Below are 20,223 nucleotides of genomic sequence, written 5' to 3' on the forward strand. Positions count from 1 at the left end.
TTCTTGCCAAGTTTTCTGTTATTTAGTAAAGAGAAATACTTTGGATAATTCTAAATAAGCTACAACCAGAAAAGTTTAGTTTGATTTAACTTCAGACGGTGAAAGACACTGTGTCTTTTTATTCAGAGTATGGAAATATCTGGTTTCAACAGCAAGTGTGAGTTTTCACTTGCATCACCACTTCTCTATTTGCTCCTGGTGTTTGTAGGGATTTTACACAGGAGGCACATAGTCCCCATAGTTGGCCATAGTTTGGGCCGTGTCTCGATAAAAAAAAAAAATCCAACCCAGAAATGTGAAGAAAACATGCAGCTGTGCAGGTCAGAACCTGTAATTACAGAAACAACAACAACTACGCTTCTCCTCTGAGAATAAAGTCAAACATCTCTAAAATAACTCAGTTATTTTATTTAGACAAGTTTAGAATCTTCTGAACCAAAATCTGATGAAAATATTTGAGTTTTACTCAAAGTAAACAGCATTAGTCTCTTTACAGACATCTGTAATTAAAATGTCTGACAAACACTGCCCCCTGCAGGCTTTTAAACATATTACAATTTTCATTACAAATACAGAAACTGGATTAAAATCATTAAAAATCAGATGTTGGGACGACACTAAAATGTACAACAGAGTATTAGGCTGAGAATTTGTTTAGCTTTATTATGAAAGTAAAGATGCAATATTACCAGAAGAAAAGGGTTAAAATTATGAGAAAAAAAGTCGTTTCAATGAGTAAAAAGCTTTGATAGTTATGAATATCAGACATGATCAGTTCGGCAATTCAGTGATTCTTTCTGCGACTCAGTTGTTTGGATGATCATTTCAAAGTGATAATAACTTGATGCTGATGTGATAAAAGATTAAATAATTCCTTATTTGTAACTGGATGCTCAACATTCCTCATTTTAACTCAGTGGTCCTGCAGGAGTTCTTATAAAATCACTACTTTATTCTCCTAATATTACAACTTTATTGTCAAATTACTATAACTTTATTCTATTAATTTAAAAACAAATATTTACTTAGCATGGCCCTGATAATCCATTGTAGAAAAGCTTTAATTCCAACACATCGCTGGCCTTTCATTTGTTTAATCTGAACGAACGAACGAACGAACGTCCATCCATCCATCCATCCATCCATCCATCCATCCATCCATCCATCCATCCATCCATCCATCCATCCATCCATCGTTACCTGGCTCCGTAGACGTAGAAGCAGTAGATGTGAAAGGTGAACAGCGCCACCATGTCAGACAGCAGTGAGAGGGCAAAGGTCAGGCCGAGGCAGGCGGACAGGCCTCCGTACCAGAGGATTCCCTGGATGAACGGCGCCATCAGGTGGATGTAGCCTGCAGGGCGACATGCAGAGATGAGCCTCATGTTGGTGAACGCTGTTGGTTCTGGTCGGTTCTGGTCCGAGACTCACTGATCCACAGGTGGATGTGGTAGAGGAAGAACCGGCCCAGAACCTGGTCCAGGGCCCGGTTCATCTTCAGGCCGGCCGGAGCTCCCATCAGCCACTGCAGCAGCTCCTCCAGCTGCTGTGCCACGCTCTGTGGAGACAGAGCAGGGCATGCTGGGAAATTACCGGCTATGAGTCACAGGAAGGAACATTTACAGTTAATGACTTGAATGCAAAAACAAAACAAAAAAAACAAAAAACTGAATACCATAAAAAAAAAATCTTAAATGTCTCATCATAATTTTTGTTTTTCAATCATTTTTAAAAATGTATTTAAATGTAATTTCTGATTGGCTACCAGTCAAATTCATGAAGTTATTTTGCTGCTCAAGCAAGAAAAAGCCCAAAGGAACCAACACTGCTGCAAAAAGCTGTAAGAACAGAGGCAATGCAATGAAATTTAATGTGATTAATATAAAACATTACACATTTTCTTACAATCAAAACAGTGGATCGTGTTGAAAAGTTGCATTATCTGGTAATAAAATAATTACATGTTATCTGCCACAGAACTAATGGGCGTCTAAAATCAGACAGTAGGAGGCAATAAATAATTACTGAATAAATAATTACTGAATAGTGAATAAAAAACATTCTAAAATTTGATGTTTATTTACGTGCTTCGTAGCATTGTCTGTGGGATTGATAAGGAGGTCAGAGGTCAACGTTGTTTGGAAAAGTTTGGGAACTCCTGGTCTAAACTCACTGACTCTTTGGTTGGTTGGATGTTCAGACATCCAACCCAGACCCACCATTCTATATCTACAGTATATCTCTATATAATCTCTATATAATCTCTATATAATCTCTATATAATCCCATATCTGCTGTGACTCACGTCGGCGGCCGGCACCATGTTGCTGGCCAGCATGGCGATGTGTTGGTCTCTGTAGAGCCACAACATGAGCAGGACGCCCAGCGAGACGTCCAGCAGGACGGACACCAGGACGTTGGCCTTCCTGCAAGACAGACAGGGGGACAGGTGAGAGGGACGGACCCTGTCTGACCCGGCCCAGCGTCCCTCTGGGACAGAACCTCCTCCCACCTCATGAAGTCCATGTGGGCGTCGGCCTGCGGGGCGCCCAGCGTCTGCAGCCGCTCGGTTCTGTAGCTCAGCTGGACGCAGGTGGACAGCTTGGAGGACAGGAAGCGCAGCGGGAAGACGCTGAGGATCCTGGGAGAAACGGCAGGAGGTCAGAGGGAGGCAGCAGGACCAGAACCGGAACCGGACCGGGTTCAGGCTGGAACTATGACTCACTCAGGCTGAAATCGGTTCAGACATTAAAACGTTTGCAGGGGATTTTCTCCATAAAACGACTCGATTTGGACGAGAATAAAACCTGATTAACAACATGCAAGTAAAAACTTATGGTTTTATAAAAAAATCTAATTTAATCTGCAAATCATAACAAGAGAAAATATGTTTCTAATATTCAATGAGATTATTCACAAATTTTATCTTTTACTAACAACTGGAGAAAAAACAACTAAATTAATAAAATTATTCATATTTTATTATATTATTAAGCATCTGTAGCAACAAAGACACATTCTGTGGAAAAGTGTGGCAGCCATGTTTCAGCCAGCTGACTGGCAGTGTGCAGGAACAGGTGGGGGAGGGGTCTCTGACTTCTTTCCCAGCTTCTCATTTAAAGGCCATCAAGGAGAAACCAGGAGGAAAATTTGACCCATTTTTAATTTTTCAGAACCTTTTTGTACAGTGAAGCCAGGAATCAGTTTAGTCTGTTTTTCCCGTCTGAGACGATTTGCAGGTTTTCTTCAAAACTAATAATCATTTTTATTTACTGTTGTGTTTATTTATTTTAACTGTAACTAATAAAACTTTGAAGAAAGACATAGCTCTTCTCAGTTCAGAGTGTATTTCTCAGCGGTTCTCCCTGATATTTAAAGATTGCGCTCCGGCCCGGTTCTCCTCACCGGGCGCTGCAGATCCAGGTCCAGACGGAGAGCATCCGGCCCAGCAGGAGGCCCAGCGGAACCGAGGCCTGCTTCAACAGCTCCACCACGATGCTGGCCTCCCGGCCCTCAGACTGCCAGTGGGTCGACCGCAGCGGCCCGTCATCGTACCGGTCCAGGACGAAGAGCGGCTGGCTGCGAGCCACCGTCCCAAACACCTGAGAAGGAAGAGGAGGAGGAGGAGGAAGAGGAGGAGGATGCAGGGGAGGAGGAAAAGGAGAAGTAGAAAGAGAAGAAGGAGGAGGAGGATAGGGAAGAGGAGGAAGAGAAACGAAGAACAGCCGTTGTTATAGCAACGGCTACTGGACGTCCAAATAAACCATCAACCAAACAAGCTGGATAATGACTCTAAACAAGCAGCCAGAAATATTATGGGATGGTTGAGATCAGAACTGATTCATGTGTTAGAATGGCCTAGTCAAAGTCCAGACCTAGATCCACTTTATACACAGTGGCTGCAGACCTCTGCTCCAGATGATCAAAGCTGGAAGAGGCTAAAGGCCACAAAAACACGCCACACTTTTCAGAAAGAACAGAACCCTTCAGAACCTTCAGAACCCGGATCGTCTCTGGTCCTCTGGTACCTGTCTGAGCTCAGAGTGAGGTTCTGATCCGTCCCCAGACTCCTGGGCCTCCACAGGATGAAGCTGCGACAGCATCACCTTCCTCTGCTCGTAGTGGACGAAGATCACCTTCTCCTCATCCTCCTGCTCTGCGTCGCCGTCGTCCTCTTCGCTCTTCTTCTTCTCTGCTTTTTCTCCTGAATCCTTCCTGCAAACTGGAGGAGAGAAAATTTTCCAGTTTTCATCGCCAAGAAGGAAATTTATGAATATGAGATGATTTTAGTTTGACTGAAATAATAAAATAAAATATTTATTAAATAATCAAATAAAAATCAAGCTAACAGTTCTGATTGATGAGCATTATTTCTGCTGCTGCTCCAACTCATTATGAAGGTTTTATTCTGTTTTATTATTATTATTAAATTTTTTTTTTATCTGTTTGTTGTTAAAATGTTTGAAATATAGATTTCCAGATTATCCAGAGATAAGGACTGCACAGTGGCACAGCTAGTAGAGCTGTTGCCTTGCAGCAAGAAGGTTCTGGGTTCAATTCCTGGTCTTTTTGCACAGAGTTTGCATGTTTTCTCCAGGTACTCCGGCTTCCTCCAATCCAAAAACATGACTGTCGGGTTAATTGGTCTCTCCAAATTCTCCCTAGGTGTGAGTGCATGGTTGTGTGTCTCTGTGTTGCCCTGCGACAGACTGGCAACCTATCCAGGGTGACCCCGCCTCTCGCCCAGAACCTTAGCTAGAGATAGGCACCAGCACCCCTCCCGACCCCACTAAGGGAAAATGGATGGATCCAAAGATTATCCAGATTTTTCCAGACTCAAAAATCCAGTTTTCAGGAATCTTTGAGGAAGGAAACAACATTAATTTTAATAAATGAAGGCTGTTTGTAAACTGTCTCTGACTGCTGCTCTTGTCCTGAACTCCAGCAGGGGGCGCTCACTCTGGTCCTGGCTGAGCACCTCGCAGCTGAAGCCAGTCTTTCCGAACTGCCTTCTGATCTGGAGCCAGCGCTCCTGGGGGAAGATGGTGCTCAGGTCCCTGAGGAAGCTCTCCATGCCCTCCTGCCCATCTTTAGGGAGACTCCAGGAGCCGAGAACCGACAGATCAACGCCACTCTGAGCCTGCATCTGGGACGACAGCATAGAGGGAAGAAGTCCAATTAGTTACTGCGGTTTATTTAACGGGACCCTGATTCACCCAAACAAGTCCTAAAGCTGCAGAATGTAAATTAAAAATCTATATTTTTTACGTATTTGTTTAAACTGTCACCATGCTGAGACAGTTTAATATGAAACCGATCCACTTTCTTCCAGTGATTAGAAACAACCAATCAGAACAAGGAGGCGGGTCTTTGCGCTGTCAATCACTCAGATTATATCACTTATAACAGGACATTTTTCCCTTTTTCACTTTATCTGCCAATGGAATAAGTACTTTTTATTATTATTAATGAACAAACAAGCCTCTATATCTTCCAGAAACATTACTTTTAAGTTATTTTGACTTGTTTCAATTTGCACTAGAAACTAAACCAAAAATACTTGGTAACATTTTGTGTATTGCAGTGTAGCTGAGGGAGAAGGTGGAGGAGATTCGATCTTTTCACAGATTATCTGTCTCATAGCAAACTGTCACAGTTTTAGCTAATATGTTAAAAACATATATTTTTTATAAAAGTTACATACTGCAGATTTGGTTCGTTATCAATCATATTTCCAACATTAAAGTCTCAACTGATCGTAAACACACCCAGACAGCACAAAGAAAGAGTAATGAATTTATGTCTGTAACGTCTATTTTTTCATTCACCACAGGACAGTATTTAGTGTCGCACCGACCTGCTGGATGTACTGCTTGACCTGAGCCGGGATGAACGGGTAGTGGATGACTGCCAGCACCACGGCCGAGTCATGGCCGGAGATCCAGCGGCCCACCAGCAGCCCGCTCTCCGCCCGGTTGCAGCACTGTGGGAAGAAGATCTTCAGCACCATGACGTTCACAGCTCTGATGATAAACAGAAGAAATATTCAATTAGTTCAATGTTAACAAGTTAAAAACGTTGGATCAAACTTTACACTGGAATGACGGAGGAGGAGAAAAAGGAGGAAGATACATTTCATATATAATTAATGATTTTTAAGTGAATAGTTTTAGAAATAAATACCTAATATTTATAAGTCTGTTTGCAATAAAGATGTATGTTTCACTTCTTGAAGTAAATAACTGTAATAAATTGATTACATTTCGATTTAATGAGATTAACAGGTTTTTGTCTTTATTTTTGTAAAAAAAAAAAATAGAAAAAAAAATAAAAAACTAAACTGAAAACAGGACAATTCATCCTTCTTCCACTGGGTTTAAAAGGTTAAATCTAATCCAAATCAATTAGTAATCTTCATTAGTAGCAAAATTAATAGCAAAAACGAACAGTAGGAAATGTAGTATGTGCTAGGCAGCCATAAAAACGTCAAAACAACTGCAGACATCTAAATCCTTTAAGGAGACATTGTTGATGAATTGAAACCAAATGGAAAGGAGATTCAGATGAATGTAATGACGAATCGCCGAATCAAAGCCTGAAATATTCATTCATTTAAGGTAAACTGTGTCTATTGACAGATAAGCGCAATCCGAGGAAAGCCTCCAAATCGGACAGTATTTAAGTGGAGTTTGGTGAGAACGCTGGCCTCCTTTCGCCCTTCACTCGCCCCGTTGTGGTTGTCATGGCAACACGGGGAGCCCTGGGCTGGAACCTCATTGATTTCTGCGGCAGTGATCTCGATTTCACAATCCAAGAGGAGGAAGTAGGTCAACTGTAGAGCTAGCTGATAAAATACGAAGCTGTCACCCGAGAAATATTTATTAGCAGAAGTGATTAAAATGAATAAGTAATGTTGGTATATTAGGTTCTTCCTGTCAAACTCCTGCTGACAGCTCATCGACTTAAAACGCTTAAATCTACGCTAAATTAAAACGCAGAAGCTCCATTAAACAAACAAACTGTTGAGCTGATGGGGAGCATGATGGAAAACGAGATGCGAGTGTGATAGACTTTAATTTTACCTTCCTTAACACAATTAAACGGTGTCTCCTTCCGAGTCCGGTTCTTCTACTTCAACAACGTCGCCATTTTATTTGTTTATAGTCCGTCACTTAAAGTGTCCGAACAGAAACAGGCGTGTTTGTTCTGTTCCCTTCTACAAAGTTTGGTGAAAAACCATAAAAATACATGGAGAGAATTTTGTTGACTGAAAAATAAATTTTAATATATGTTTAAAATGACTTACGGCAACAGACAGAATCATAATCTGTCTGAAAAATCTGATATTTTAAAGTATAATGAATAAAACTTTTCTATAAATAAATTACATAATTACAGCATGATAAATTCAGGCAAAATTATTCTCCACGTCATTTTTTTCAATACAAAACCGACGAAACTAATACTTAAACTCGGTAATATGTATATTTGTTAGAACTGAGTGAAATACTTACAGGATAATATTTATTCTTTTGTCATTATGTATTTTATTCCTGAGTTCTTGGTTGAATTTTAATAATCATTTTTTATCAAAGACATAGATATCGACTAGACTCAGTTTTTAATTATTTATTGATTGCATTTATTTAATTATTTTTTTGACTTTTCAATATTGCTACTTATTTTGTTCTTTTAATATTAATTTTTTTTTACCATTTTAGTATTTTTTTTAATTAAAGTTACTTTTGCTGTCATTTAATTTTATTGGTTAACCTATTTAATATTTTTTAACAAAATTGTGGCCCATTTCTTGACATGTATTTTTTATTCCTTCATTTACATCTGATTATTTTACAATTTGCTTAATATAATTGATATATTGTAGTTACTATTAACTACATAATAAATTATTTTAATAATTTTACTGATTTTTTAATGATTAGTAATTGTATTATTTGGTTTACATCAGGCTAGTTCTATAATTGTGTATAATTGTGTGTCTTTGTAACAACTTTAAAACTATGGACAGACTGCAAACTGCAATGTTATACAAAATAATAATTTTATTATTGCAATGAATAAATTCCAGCTGATTTGTTACTATATGTTGATGCACATAGTGTCAACAGCCTTGTCTGTTTTTGTAATACATTTTAAAGCAGTTGCATTTGACATTACAGAATTATTATCTAATATTTCATTTTATATTAAATGTAAACTTTTTTTTTAAGTTTATGTAAGAATAAATAGAAAGTTTGATCTGTTTTTTACTCACCAGGTCAGGCTGCTGCTGTTAACATCCAAACTGTAAAGAGTTTTATCTGCTCCCGCAGTGACACCGCAAAAAAAGAGCGGGAAGGAAACTTTCAGCTGATAAAGAAGATCTAAAAGCTCCGTTTCATGCAGGATTGTAATTTCACTATTTTATTTTAAATGTGTTTGATTTAAATGTCAACATTTAATTTTAAAAACAACTAAAACATTTTAATAACAACTTTTACCTATTATAAACATAATTAGTAAATCATTTTGATGTAAAAATATTATTAATTGCATTCAAACTACATTACCCAGGAGCAGTAGTAAACCTCGCATTGAACTATGGGTAAGCAGGAAGTAAACAAACACACGTGGAAGATGGCGCTTTCAGAGCAGAAAGAGAGGAAACCTGAGGATATTTTACGGGATTTTCGGGCCTCGTTTTTCTCCATGAACCGCTTGGCTTCGTTTCCCTGGACGGTGAGTTTGAGGCGCCGCCAAACTCCGTTGAAAATCTGCCTGATTCTGCTGCGAGGCTTTAATTTAAAACACCCACTGAGATCAGCTGCTGGGCAATAATCACACATAAAATGTTTCAGTTTCTGAAAGCTCCGGCTGCGAAAACACTCAGCAGTGGATTTATATTGCACAACTTTCTTTATATCCCTACATAGCATTTCAATCAGATAGAGGTCTGGAGTTTGACTAGGCCATTACAACAGTTTGTGTCTCTTCTGTTGCATTCTAGCTTCTGTGTTTTGGATCATTTCTGATTTAGTATGGCTCCAAACGTTATGCATCTTTGCAAACCAAAGTCATGCACCCGTTTTGTTTTTTAAAGGATGAATCTTTCCGTCTTTGATTTTAACAGTTTCTAGACAATGAGCTGCAGAGCAACAAGTCATCAGAGTTCATCTCAGAGCTACTGAAGCAGGTGGGATGATCCTCACAGAACTTTACTTTCTGTTTAATCTGAATTAAATCTAAAATAATCCAGTGTTTTTGTTTTTTACAGACATGTCTTCATCCTCTGTGTGGAAAGTTTCCACCATCGGTCCGATTCAGGAGGATTTTCCTCTCTGAGCTCATCAAACGGGTCAGTTTCATTAAGTTCACAACAGAAATTATTTTCTTTCCCACTAATTTCTGATTTCCAGTGATTCCTACTAATAGGCTGTTGTGTGTCTGTGCAGCAGGAGGCTGCAGGCTGCGACCCTCTGGATGAGCTGTATGACGCCCTGGCGGAGGTGGTGGGGGTGGAGGAGACGCCGCACTGCCACAAGAGCTACTTCCTGGTACTGATCGCCTCCGTCACTGGAGCGGAGAACCAGGATTTATTAAGCAGAAGCAAACTAACAGCTTCAGTCCATCCACTGCAATAAGCAGCACAATTTAATAAATATACAAATAATTTTTTTAGTCATAATTTAAATTGAATTTGAATTAAATTAATTAAATATTTGTTTAATAATTTATGTAATAATTCATAATCATTTGAGGAAATGTACAAGTTGTGTAATTAAATTATAACATTTGGACTTTTTAATTTAATAAATACCTGAGCTTGCAGTTTAAATGAATTTAAATTTAGTCATTTAAACTATAACTAAATGTATTTAGTCGTGTTCAGAGTTTGGATGTGATTTTTGTGCCGCAGCCCAGCGGAGACGCCATCAGCCTTCTGGAAAACGTGGCTGTGATCTCTGAGGGAACGACGGGCCTGGTGACCTGGGAAGCTGCTCTCTACCTGGCAGAGTGGGCTCTGGAGAACCCACAGGTGTTCACCGGCAGGTGTGACGTCACCTGAACCTGAGCCGCAGCAGAGCCGTGTGAAGCTGCACAGCAAAAAATTAACAGCAATAATGAACACTTGATGCTTATGCATTTATAAATGTCAGGGTGTCAAACTAAATACTTAGCTACAAAATGAAATATTTAAATATATAACTAAATTAAATAGACAGTTTACATTTTTAGTTCTAAACTAACCATTGCACTAAAGATTTTTTAGCTTAAGCTAAATATTTACTTCATAAGCTCAATATTTAGCTTAGAAAATATTAAGTTTGCAAACTTTATATTTAGATTGAAATTAAGCATATAACTAATTCCAAATCAAATAGTTATTTTAAATGTTTAGTTCCAAAGTAAATATTTATTTTAACTAAACATGTACTTGTCAAACTAAATATTTAGTTGAGTAGCTGTTTGAACTAAACTTTGCAAACTTAATATTTAATTTGCAAACTGTTTAACTATACATATAGTTCCAAATTAAGTACTTATTTTCCAAGCTAAATATTTAGCTTTTGTGTTTTTTACTGTGGGACTGTGACTTTTATAACTGAGTGAACAACATGGTGAAAATTAACTCCCAGTTTTTTCTCTGACTGGCTAAACAAACCAAAATGTTACTGTTATTGTTTTTACTGTGTAACGTTGGAAACGGTTCCCGTTAGAACTCTGGGTTCTAACAGGCTCTCTCGTTCAGGTCGGTTCTGGAGCTGGGAAGCGGCGTCGGATTGACCGGAATCACCGTGTGCCGCTCCTGCAGTCCGGTCCGGTTCGTCTTCAGCGACTGTCACGCCGCGGTTCTGGAGAAACTCAGAGAAAACGTCCGTCTGAACGGCCTCGACTGCGGGAAGAGTCCATCTGTCACGGTGGACCAGCTGGACTGGACCACGGCGCCGGAGGAGCAGATCCGCCGGATCCGACCCGACACGGTGATCGCTGCAGGTTCGGTCCGGCTCGAGGGCTGTTATTATATTTAAGTGCTTAACAAGTCTTCTGTTGCTCTTGGTTATAACAGTAAGCTAAAAAAAAAAAACTTAAGTGAAAGTCCGGTCCCAGATAAGTAAGCTAATGATATCAAAAAGAAAGGAATCAGGTCCAATCAGGTGTGGTCCTTTGTGTGGCCACGCCCCTCGGTGACTCTCCTCCCGTCTCCTGCAGACGTGGTGTACGATCCGGAAGTCGCAGGAAGTCTGGCGGATCTGCTGCTGAAGATCCTGAAATGTTCAGCGGTAGCGGAGATCCTGATCTGCTCCACCATCAGAAACCTGGAGACGTACGGCGGCTTCAAGCTGCGGCTCGGTGAGGATCAAGACGCTTCAGAGCCGGAACCGAGTTCCAGTCCCGGTCCGGTTCCACAGAACTGGGTAGAGGACCCAAAAACTGTACTCGAGTAAGAAGAGTAGCGCTACTTAACATATTTCTACTCAAGTTAAAGTAAAAAGTAGACGTCCAAGAAGTTACTCAATGAGTAAAGTATTCGGTAAAAAGGCAACTTGATCGAAAAATCAGATTCAATATTTTACAATGTCTTCAGATTACAACAAAGTATCAGAACCAGAATAAAAAATATGAGAAAAGTCGTAATTCGAGTAATGATATAAAAATAAAGCCGTAATAATATGAGCATAAAGTCATCACGAGAATAGAGTCATAGCAGATTACAGACTTTGTTGTTATAATCTGACTTAATTCTTGTATTATTTGGACTTTATTCCCATAATGACTGTTATTCTGGTAACATGACTTCTCATTATTACAACTTTATTCTTGTAACGTCATTTTAAAAACATTTTTAGCAAGGCCCTAATTTTTACTAAAAATTAGGCATAAATTCTGGTATTAATACAAATAATTACAAAATAAAGAATTAAATCAGGATCAGCACTTTTCTGTTTCCATTTTTATCAATATAAAACTTATAAAACTAGCACTTACAGTCTACACAGTTTGTTAAAACTAAAGTACTTCCAATGACAATATAAGAAATTTAAAAAATAAGGTGCAGTAAAATTACTCCTAAAAGTTTTATTTTCTAAAAAGTTACTCTAAATGTAACTAGTTACATCCTGCGGCTCCTCCCTGCAGAGGCTGCAGGTCTGGGCCACCAGGTTCTGACCGGACCCGTCAGCGCCGTGTTTCCCTACGACCGGCTGGCTCCAATAGAACTCATCACAGTGTTCAGGTGAGCCGACGCTGCAGGATCAATGTTTTATTTACAAATCACATAAATCAGGATTAAAGCAGTTTTTCCTGTTTCTGTCAGAGTCCAGGAAGGATGAAAGCTCCTCTTCATCTGGGAGCCACCAGCAGAGGCAGAACATTCTGGTCCCAGTTATCATCCCAGCGCTGCCCCCTGCTGGCGCGGAGGTTCCTCCGGAAAACTCCCAGTCTGCCGTCTGAACTGGGAAACTCTGAGAGGAGAGACTGGAAACCAGCAAGGAGAAGAAGAAGACAGACTGAGTCACTTCCTGGGACCCGAGTGGAGATTCCCCCAAAACGTCTTCAAATCTAACACAGTCAAACGTTTGTGCTGCAAAAAGGTTTTGTGCTGGTATCACTTTAAATATATTAATAAAAAAAGTTTCCACAGGTCAGAGGTAAACCCAAATTTACAAAATCAGATAAATTTGGTGTCAATAACCCAGAGGTGGGCAGAGAAACCAAACATTTACTAAAATGAGACTAAATATTACTTCAACATATTTTACTCAAGTAAAAGTAAAAAGTAACCATCCAAGAAATCACTTCAGAATAAAAGTATTTGGTAAAAACGTCTACTCAGGTCCTGATCAAATTATAATTTAAAAATTACATGGACCAAAATAAAATATTTCTGTATTTTAAGGACAAAAATCAGAAGAATTCATATAATTAGCAAAAATTAACAAAATTAGGCAAAAATAAAATTTTCTTATTCAGTTTCCTTCAATGAAAAACTTCAGTAAAAACTGCAGGTGTGTGTCTGAGTCTGGTGAGTTTTTGGTTAAAACATGTTTGTTTTTTCATTCAGTGGGAAGAAAATCCAGAAATTTGACTCGAGAGTAAAAAGTACAGCGTGTTAAAGTACTACTAAAAGTACATTTTTCCCCAAAAAGTACTCAAATGTAATTGAGTAAATGTAACTAGTTACTACCCGCCTCTGCAATCAGCTACACTTTGCAGCATAACATTTTGCTTGTGCTGCTTTTGCTTTGAAGATATTGATGACCTCTGACCTTTGAAAAGTTCCTATTTTTAAATGATAGCGGCACAAACAATGTTTACTGCACAAACCTTTGACACCAATTCTTTTAGACGCAAAGAAGGAGCCGACTTCGCTCAAACGGACGACTAATGACTGAAAACCTTCTCTGGATGCTGAAACTGGATTCCAAGCAATCGTCTGCTTCATTAATGTTGCAGAAACATTGATAGAGCTGCATGTTTTGGGTTTGCATCAGTAAAGTTGTGAACGCAGCTGCGTTTGGTCCTGCAGGTCGAGCTTCAGCGGATCGTCTCACCTTGAGCTGCTGGGCGAGTTCTGCAGAGTCCCTGAAGATCAAACCGTTCACTTCGTGCTCCACCAGCTCCTGCAGGCTGCAGGAAACATGGACGCTTTTCAAAAATCTAAACTAGTATCTGTGTGTGCAAACATGAAGGAAGGAAGAAAATAGGAAATAAGGTTTGGAAGGAAGGAAAAGCAAATTAATGAGAAAGAAAAGGACAAGAGAAAAAGCAGAGGAGGAAAAATGAAAAAAGAATACAAGGAATTAAGGAAGACATAAGAAAAGGAAAAATGGGGCCAAAAGGATAAATAAGGCTATTATCTATGAAAGATGGAAGGACAAGGAAGAAACATCAGGCTGGACTTAGAAAAGAAAGACATGGTAGAACAGAAAAGAGGGAAAAAGACAACTAGGGCAGAAAAGATGAGAAAGGAAGAAAAGAAGGGTAGAAATTAAGGACAGACGTAAGGAGAGATGGTAGGAACGAGGACAAGGAAGGAAGGAGAGGGAACAAAGTGAAAAATGGATTCAAAGTTAGAAAGGAGGAAAAACCCGAAGCAAAGTGGGACAGGAAAGAAGGACTTAGAAAGGAAAAAGAAGCTGTGGGTTCTGTCTGGTCCGATTAAAAGCTTCTCACCAGTGGAAGTGGATGGCGCAGACAGGAAGACAGCAGCCGAACATGTCCACCACCTTCATGGGCAGGTCCAGACCGCTGGACGACTTGTGGAGGCAGACGCCCAGATCTGCTGAACCTGGAGGATGAAAAGACACGAACGACGACAACGGACGAAAATACATGATGAGGGACGGCACTTTTTTACCAAAAGTAATTTTTGGTAATAAAAAAAAGATGTCTTTGGCAAAGAAAAATCACTTTTGGTGGAAAATGACTTGGGTCGTTATCTTAGGATAATCAAACAAGAGGTGGGGCTTTCTCTATGGAACAGATCCTCAAATAAATAAAACTTGGTAAATAAAAATATTTATTTATGTGATGGACCAGTTTTTGACTCCAGTTTTTCCTACCCAGCAGCAGCGGGTAATCCTCGGCCTCCAGCCACGGTGTGCAGATCTTCACGCACTCCAAACGCAGCGAGGCGATCAGCTTCTTGTAGTGTTCCTTCTGAGGACCTTTTCCTGCACAAATGCACCGTCAGATCCGTCACCAGAGTTTCAAACTAACTTACATTTAATGAAATGTAGCTGAATTAGTTTGAAGTTTCTGCATTTTCTTGCATCTGGATCTAAAATGGTTTCACCTGTGATGACGCAGACTAGCGACGGCAGCGGCGCTCCTCCTCTGATGAAGCCTTCGTACTCTGAAACAAACCGACCTGGTTCAGGTACATCAGAATAAACCCGTTTCGGGTCGGCTCGTTTCAGAAACCAATCCTGTACCTTGCAGAGAATCCAGCAGGATGGAGAAATCTTCGTCCTCTGCAGAGAGAAAACGTCACCATTCAGGAAGGCTTCAGGCTAAACATGAAAGGTCACTGGGAGGTCATTCACCCGTCCAGCTGGTGCTGCTGATCAGCAGAGCCGGCCGGTCCGATCTCAGGGTCACGCCGCCGTCGCCTGGGTTACGGACGGTGAACGCAGTCGCCTCCGTCTCCTCAGAGTCGGACCTGAAAACGGATCAGATTATTAAAACACTAAATATTTAACGGGATAAACAGATAAACACCTGAGGCAGAGCAGGAACGAATTAATGAATGAACGAATGAATGAATGAATGAATGAACGGATGGATGGATGGATGATTAATTGTTTGGATGCTCAGTTTCTAAGAACAAAACTGAATGTTGAGACAAATGGATGGATGAATAATGAATGAACTGATGAATGAACTCTTCTCCTGTCATTTTCTCCATCCCATAATAATAATAGTGATGATAATGATGATGATCTCCAGCGCTCACCCTGAGGCTCTGAACTGCGGCTGAGTGTCGGCCATCTTGAGGAAGAGCTGGTGCTGCAGATCCAGAGGAGTCTCTCTGAAGATGGAGGCCGGCCGGTCGTACAGAGTGGTTGCCCTGGAAACCACAACACTTCATCCGTCTGTTTTAACACACGCGGCCAAACGGCTTAAAAATTAAAACTCAGATTTATCATAACAGCCGATTTTAATTATTCGTTTTCTCACTTTTTTTTCTAAAAAAATAAATGACAGAATATTAGTGAAAATCTGCAGGAATTTCTGTTTACGCACAAGAATTTAGTCATAATATTAGCAGAATAAAAACTCAATTTCACCAGAAAAATCTCGTAAGACTGAGGGAAAAAAAAGTTGTTTTAATGAGTAAAAGATAGTTTAATTCGTATTGAGTCCTTATACAATTATTACTTTATCCTCCAAATATCACACATTTATTTTTGTAATAAGACTTTTCTATTATACTTTTTCATCTTCTGGAGTTACTGACCGTTTTCATTATGATTTTATTCTTGTAAAATAATTGTTTTAAAATTTAGAAACGCAGCCTGACCCTTACGTTTCGTCATAGAGTTACCTGAATTCAAAGTCCAAATAAATAGACGCTACAAAACATGTTTGTCAAACAAGATGGCTGCCTTGGTGGAAGAAAAACAGAACAGAACAGACTTTCAGAAAATTAGAAATTCAAAAAAATGTGATTAATCAATACAGCTGATTGATCGGCCAGCCCCCGGTTATTTAATAGGAACAACTTATAAACTACATTTCATATTTAACTCTGTATTTGAGTTAAACATCTGGTAAATCATTAAAATGTTTATTTAGACGAGAGATTAAATGGCTTCTTTCTGTAACATTTCAGTTTTTAACAGTAAAGTGTTTGTAAGCTAATTATTTTTTCTTGGTTATGTAAGCTCACGTTTTCCTGTTCTCCAACTGATCATTTGTTTTCTTAGTTTTTAAAACCTGTTTGAAATAAATGAATAACATTTCAGTTTTAAAGGTGCAGATATGAAACGGATCAGAGGAAGATGAAGGTGTGACACCAGGATCTGAATCAGTCTTACTCGACGCCCCAGTTTTTCTGCAAGTCGTCCTTCATGGCGTTCGTCACACACAGGCTGTGGGAGGCCAGAGGGCCGAACAGGTGTTCATACCTGAAGAATAAAAACAAAACTTTAAACAGAAGAGACTGGACAAACATTATTCCAATGTTTTCTCATCTACGTTTCAGCATTTCAGGCTGCAGATATAACCGATTCTGAGTTGTTTTCAGTCTTTATTTTGTTTTGTTCTTCTTTTCTGCACTGGAGCTGCATTAAAATCCAGACTGCATTCTCTACCCGAGAGCCTGGATGTAACCTCTGGTAGGTAAAAACACTTCATGCTTCATGCATTATCACTCTGCATGCTGTCAGTTTATTAGGTGGAAAGACGCGTGGTTTAAGTCTCACTGCAAAAATACAAAAGATGTTTTTGTCCAGTTTTTAATGCATATATCTAAATACATTTAAAATAAGATAAAACTAACTTACAAATAACTCTTCAGAAAGATATATGAGATTAATTTAAGTAAACAGTTCCTTAATATTAATAAAAAGTAGCAGAATATTTCATTTATAACATGGGAAAATAATTAAAGTGAAATAATCTGCCACCAGGGGGCGTGACTGACTTTGTCTTTCCTCTGCCTACATCTCCCAGAATGCTGTGCGATTCTGGATGGAGTTCAATGAATATTCTATATACTGAATATGCAGTCAGATGCATAATTTACTGATATTGATCCCATGTCTATGACGACTGATTGTTATTGATTGATTGTCCAGCCCTGTTTGTAGATAAGCAGAGTTTCAGCTGAAGCTGAGGCGCTGACCGCTTGGCGAGTCGGACCAGAGGATGCGACGCTCCGAGGCTCAGAGCCATGATGGTGTAGCCATAGTTGTGCCAGTCAATGATGAAGGTGCTGCCGCGCAGAACGCACACGAGCCACGCCACCGCAATCCCAGGCAGCCCAGGAGGATTCTGGGAAAAATAAAACTTTGTTTGTAAATCTGCAGCACATTTAGAGCCAATCGTCCTCATCCTCCTCCTTTTTTTCCTCCTCCTCTGATGGTGATGAGGACGAGCTGACCTGCATCAGGATGTGAGCCTGCAGCTCCAGGGACAGCAGAACGTGAAGCAGCTGCACCGACTGGACCACCGTCTTCGTCACGTACGTCAGGAGTTTTGGTCCAGCTGGAAAAGCAGCAGCCAGTTTTTATTTCTGAACTTTTGCTGCAGGAAAACAAACACAGCTCTGTTTACCTCGAAGACCTTTAACCTCTGAGATGCCGACTATCCGGATCTTCTCCTCCTTCAGCACGTCCTGATGGGGCTTTGAATCTGAAAAACATCCAGTTTCATTCTTAAACTGGTTTTAATAGTTTTATTAACTTCTTCTCAGATGTTTTGCATTATGAGCAAAGAAAAAATTCACCATTAAAGGGATTAAAGATTACTTCTGCTTCACAAATACTACAAAACAAACTGTGGTAAAAGTTCAACAGCTGCTGTAAGGGAAATATTCTGCAAATTGACAAAAGATTCTGTTTCAAATTTCATACAAGAACTGAGATTTGCCAATAAGCAAAGGCTGAGCTGAAAGATGACGAATACTCAAACCCCTCGCTGTTTCGATCATCAGAAATGGATCCAATGTATCGTTATAAACACTGACACTGAAAAAAACTGTTGATATTAGCATTGTTAGCGGCATCCAAATGAGATATACGTGTATAAATATCGTTTTGGTTGCAGCAGCAATGCTATAGATAATGATATCAATATTAGCCCAAACTGTCATATCGGTACATCCTATAATTTCATTAATTTAAGATCGTTTTTTATTTCATAGTGGAAAGAACATGATATATAGTAGTAAAATAACATATAGTAGCATAAATTGTTGCAAAAATTATTGTGGTAAATGACAATATTTTTTGAGACCATTTTCAAGTAATAAATGCATAATACTGCAAATTCACCCACTCAAAAACCAATAATAGTTTTGTACAGGAAGATATTTTCAATATCCAACACAAAACACAACCAAATATATATATATATATAAATATATAAAAATTAAAACCAACAATAAACCTCAAAGGCCATCGTATTATTTAATATCGTGAACTCTATTTACTAGTTAGTTGATATCTGAAGGAATTACTGGATTTTGTTTAGAAGAATCACCACACTTTCCAGATTTTTTATTTATAAGCAAGTTGAATAAATACAGTTAGTTATTTAATGTAACAAAAGCGGATGTATATAGTATGAATTGTTTTCCGACAGTTTTTCGCATCTTTGCAGATTTTAGACTTTTCAAAACATCTCGGTCATTTAAGTTTCCCAAATATTAACTCACTGTAAACTTTCTCTATCTTTATCCGTCTCATTCAGCAGATAAGATGTTTGTAATTCTAACAGGTGACAGTTTGTATTCTCACCTAAAAACCCGACAAAAGTGACCTGGTACCCGTGTTTGCTGAGGGACAGAGCGTGATACTGCATCCGAGGACTGCGTCCGATGTCCCCCAGCACCAGGACGCAGACCCGCCGGTCCGAACCGGCGTCCCGCTGCCGCAGCCTCCGCCAACACATCGACAGGATCCCGGCTGCCACAGCCAGGCAGACACCCGGACCGGTTACGCCGGAGTCCGCCACAAAACACGAGACAAAGACCGCAAAAACGACAGAAAACACGGAAAGTAGCGCCACGGTGGAACCGTACGGCACCATGTTTGTTTGAGAATCAGGAAGTGTGTGAAGGGGGCGGGGCTTGAGATTTAAAGAGACCGCGCCAATCAGAAATACCAAAATAAAAGCCTTAAAACAAGTATATATTTGCTTTATTTGTTTCCTGGATAACAGAATGTTTTAAAAACATTGTTATCTTTTTTAGTATTTTTTATGCCGTTATATTAGTAAAACATTGAACTTCATTTTTTAATATCATTGGCAACTAAAAGTTAGTTTTTCTGAATGACTAAATATGTAACCTTTATTTTTGACAGAGTAGTGGTGGTTGTAACTTCTACTACTTTTGTTGTTTACTTATATCAGAAGCTGATTTTAGTGCGTTAAAGATGACCTAATTATTTAACTTCTGGTATTTATAAAAAAGGCCACAAACATATTTATCTGAAATTATGTTCATCAGCTCATAAGTCATTCACGTTGCATATGATTATCAAAACAAAGTAAAATGCTTTCTTCAAGGCCAACTGACCTGTATGGACTTTATTAGACTCTGATTAACTTCAGTGCTTTAATGTAAGACAAGATTGAACAGTTTTTTGTCACATAAGTTATGAATAAATACAACATTTCTATTTGAAAGTTCGTATATACTCGGATAATTTTTGATATCAGATGAGTTGCTCATCTCAAATCAAATTGATGAATCAATCAAAAAACTACAACGCCTACAAAACCTTCAGGCAGAAGAGGTCACGTGTTTCCGGTGGTTATTTGTCCGCCTCACCCCGCTCCCCCTAATCCCGGAGGAAACTGGGACACTGCATCCACATGTAAATTAATAGTTTAATTATTTCCTAAATTTAATGTTGACATTTCTGGTAATATCTTCATTGTCATTTTGGTATTACATTTGTCTCTTTTGTGTGTCTTTTAAGTGTAAAGCAGCAGCAGAAAAAAATAAAGTTTATCTTTAATTATGAGTTGGGGAAGTTGAATATTAATATT

General features: G+C 39.1%; 3 protein-coding genes and 1 long non-coding RNA gene across 6 annotated transcripts; 2 read left to right on the plus strand and 2 right to left on the minus strand.

Annotated features, from left to right (window-relative positions):
- Nucleotides 1-1,177: 1,177 nt before the first annotated feature.
- On the minus strand, nucleotides 1,178-7,168 carry LOC106940679 (phosphatidylinositol N-acetylglucosaminyltransferase subunit Q-like). The gene is made up of 9 exons (XM_015023485.1): nucleotides 7,083-7,168; nucleotides 5,858-6,023; nucleotides 4,960-5,146; nucleotides 4,029-4,222; nucleotides 3,406-3,602; nucleotides 2,513-2,641; nucleotides 2,306-2,426; nucleotides 1,432-1,558; nucleotides 1,178-1,354 (listed from the first exon to the last, which is right to left on the minus strand). The coding sequence occupies exons 2-9, from the start codon at nucleotides 6,008-6,010 to the stop codon at nucleotides 1,197-1,199; spliced, it is 1,266 nt and encodes a 421-aa protein (XP_014878971.1). The 5' UTR covers nucleotides 6,011-6,023; nucleotides 7,083-7,168; the 3' UTR covers nucleotides 1,178-1,196.
- On the plus strand, nucleotides 6,400-8,349 carry LOC106940680 (uncharacterized). The gene is made up of 2 exons (XR_001423165.1): nucleotides 6,400-6,823; nucleotides 8,279-8,349. It is a non-coding gene; the product is annotated as an uncharacterized LOC106940680 (long non-coding RNA).
- A 228-nt stretch (nucleotides 8,350-8,577) lies between these two features.
- eef2kmt (eukaryotic elongation factor 2 lysine methyltransferase) lies at nucleotides 8,578-12,700 on the plus strand. 2 transcript variants are annotated; one of them, XM_015023490.1, is made up of 9 exons: nucleotides 8,578-8,739; nucleotides 9,131-9,193; nucleotides 9,275-9,355; nucleotides 9,453-9,554; nucleotides 9,917-10,050; nucleotides 10,751-10,995; nucleotides 11,212-11,352; nucleotides 12,139-12,235; nucleotides 12,317-12,700. In XM_015023490.1, exons 1-9 carry the CDS (start codon nucleotides 8,602-8,604, stop codon nucleotides 12,330-12,332), a joined length of 1,017 nt encoding a protein of 338 aa, XP_014878976.1. In that variant the 5' UTR covers nucleotides 8,578-8,601; the 3' UTR covers nucleotides 12,333-12,700. The 2 variants fall into 2 exon arrangements, with proteins under 2 accessions (XP_014878976.1, XP_014878978.1); XM_015023492.1 differs by having other exon boundaries at nucleotides 8,586-8,739; nucleotides 9,456-9,554.
- alg1 (ALG1 chitobiosyldiphosphodolichol beta-mannosyltransferase) lies at nucleotides 12,233-19,298 on the minus strand. 2 transcript variants are annotated; one of them, XM_015023489.1, is made up of 13 exons: nucleotides 18,966-19,298; nucleotides 17,782-17,859; nucleotides 17,609-17,712; nucleotides 17,351-17,499; nucleotides 16,542-16,631; nucleotides 15,458-15,571; nucleotides 15,048-15,163; nucleotides 14,937-14,975; nucleotides 14,798-14,857; nucleotides 14,565-14,675; nucleotides 14,176-14,290; nucleotides 13,554-13,629; nucleotides 12,233-12,477 (listed from the first exon to the last, which is right to left on the minus strand). In XM_015023489.1, exons 1-13 carry the CDS (start codon nucleotides 19,255-19,257, stop codon nucleotides 12,343-12,345), a joined length of 1,479 nt encoding a protein of 492 aa, XP_014878975.1. In that variant the 5' UTR covers nucleotides 19,258-19,298; the 3' UTR covers nucleotides 12,233-12,342. The 2 variants fall into 2 exon arrangements, with proteins under 2 accessions (XP_014878975.1, XP_014878974.1); XM_015023488.1 differs by lacking the exon at nucleotides 12,233-12,477 and having other exon boundaries at nucleotides 13,113-13,629.
- Nucleotides 19,299-20,223: the final 925 nt, after the last annotated feature.

This window comes from Poecilia latipinna, unplaced genomic scaffold (assembly GCF_001443285.1).
Source record: "Poecilia latipinna isolate Pla-1442-1.1 unplaced genomic scaffold, P_latipinna-1.0 Scaffold3317, whole genome shotgun sequence".
Taxonomy (NCBI): domain Eukaryota; kingdom Metazoa; phylum Chordata; class Actinopteri; order Cyprinodontiformes; family Poeciliidae; genus Poecilia; species Poecilia latipinna.

What these genes read in the sequence shown, in the direction of transcription:
- eef2kmt (XM_015023490.1), top strand. Translation starts at nt 8,602, where the DNA reads ATGGGTAAGCAGGAAGTAAACAAACACACGTGGAAGATGGCGCTTTCA. An exon ending in CCACAGGTGTTCACCGGCAG is followed by an intron (nt 10,051 to 10,750) that starts GTGTGACGTCAC and finishes TCTCTCGTTCAG; the next exon opens with GTCGGTTCTGGAGCTGGGAA. An exon ending in CGGCTTCAAGCTGCGGCTCG is followed by an intron (nt 11,353 to 12,138) that starts GTGAGGATCAAG and finishes TCCTCCCTGCAG; the next exon opens with AGGCTGCAGGTCTGGGCCAC.
- alg1 (XM_015023488.1), bottom strand. Translation starts at nt 19,257, where the DNA reads ATGGTGCCGTACGGTTCCACCGTGGCGCTACTTTCCGTGTTTTCTGTC. An exon ending in CACTTTTGTCGGGTTTTTAG is followed by an intron (nt 17,860 to 18,965) that starts GTGAGAATACAA and finishes GATGTTTTTCAG; the next exon opens with ATTCAAAGCCCCATCAGGAC. An exon ending in GGATTACCCGCTGCTGCTGG is followed by an intron (nt 14,291 to 14,564) that starts GTAGGAAAAACT and finishes TTCATCCTCCAG; the next exon opens with GTTCAGCAGATCTGGGCGTC.
- LOC106940679 (XM_015023485.1), bottom strand. Translation starts at nt 6,010, where the DNA reads ATGGTGCTGAAGATCTTCTTCCCACAGTGCTGCAACCGGGCGGAGAGC. An exon ending in TCAAGCAGTACATCCAGCAG is followed by an intron (nt 5,147 to 5,857) that starts GTCGGTGCGACA and finishes CTGTCGTCCCAG; the next exon opens with ATGCAGGCTCAGAGTGGCGT. An exon ending in ACATGGTGCCGGCCGCCGAC is followed by an intron (nt 1,559 to 2,305) that starts GTGAGTCACAGC and finishes CTGTCTCCACAG; the next exon opens with AGCGTGGCACAGCAGCTGGA.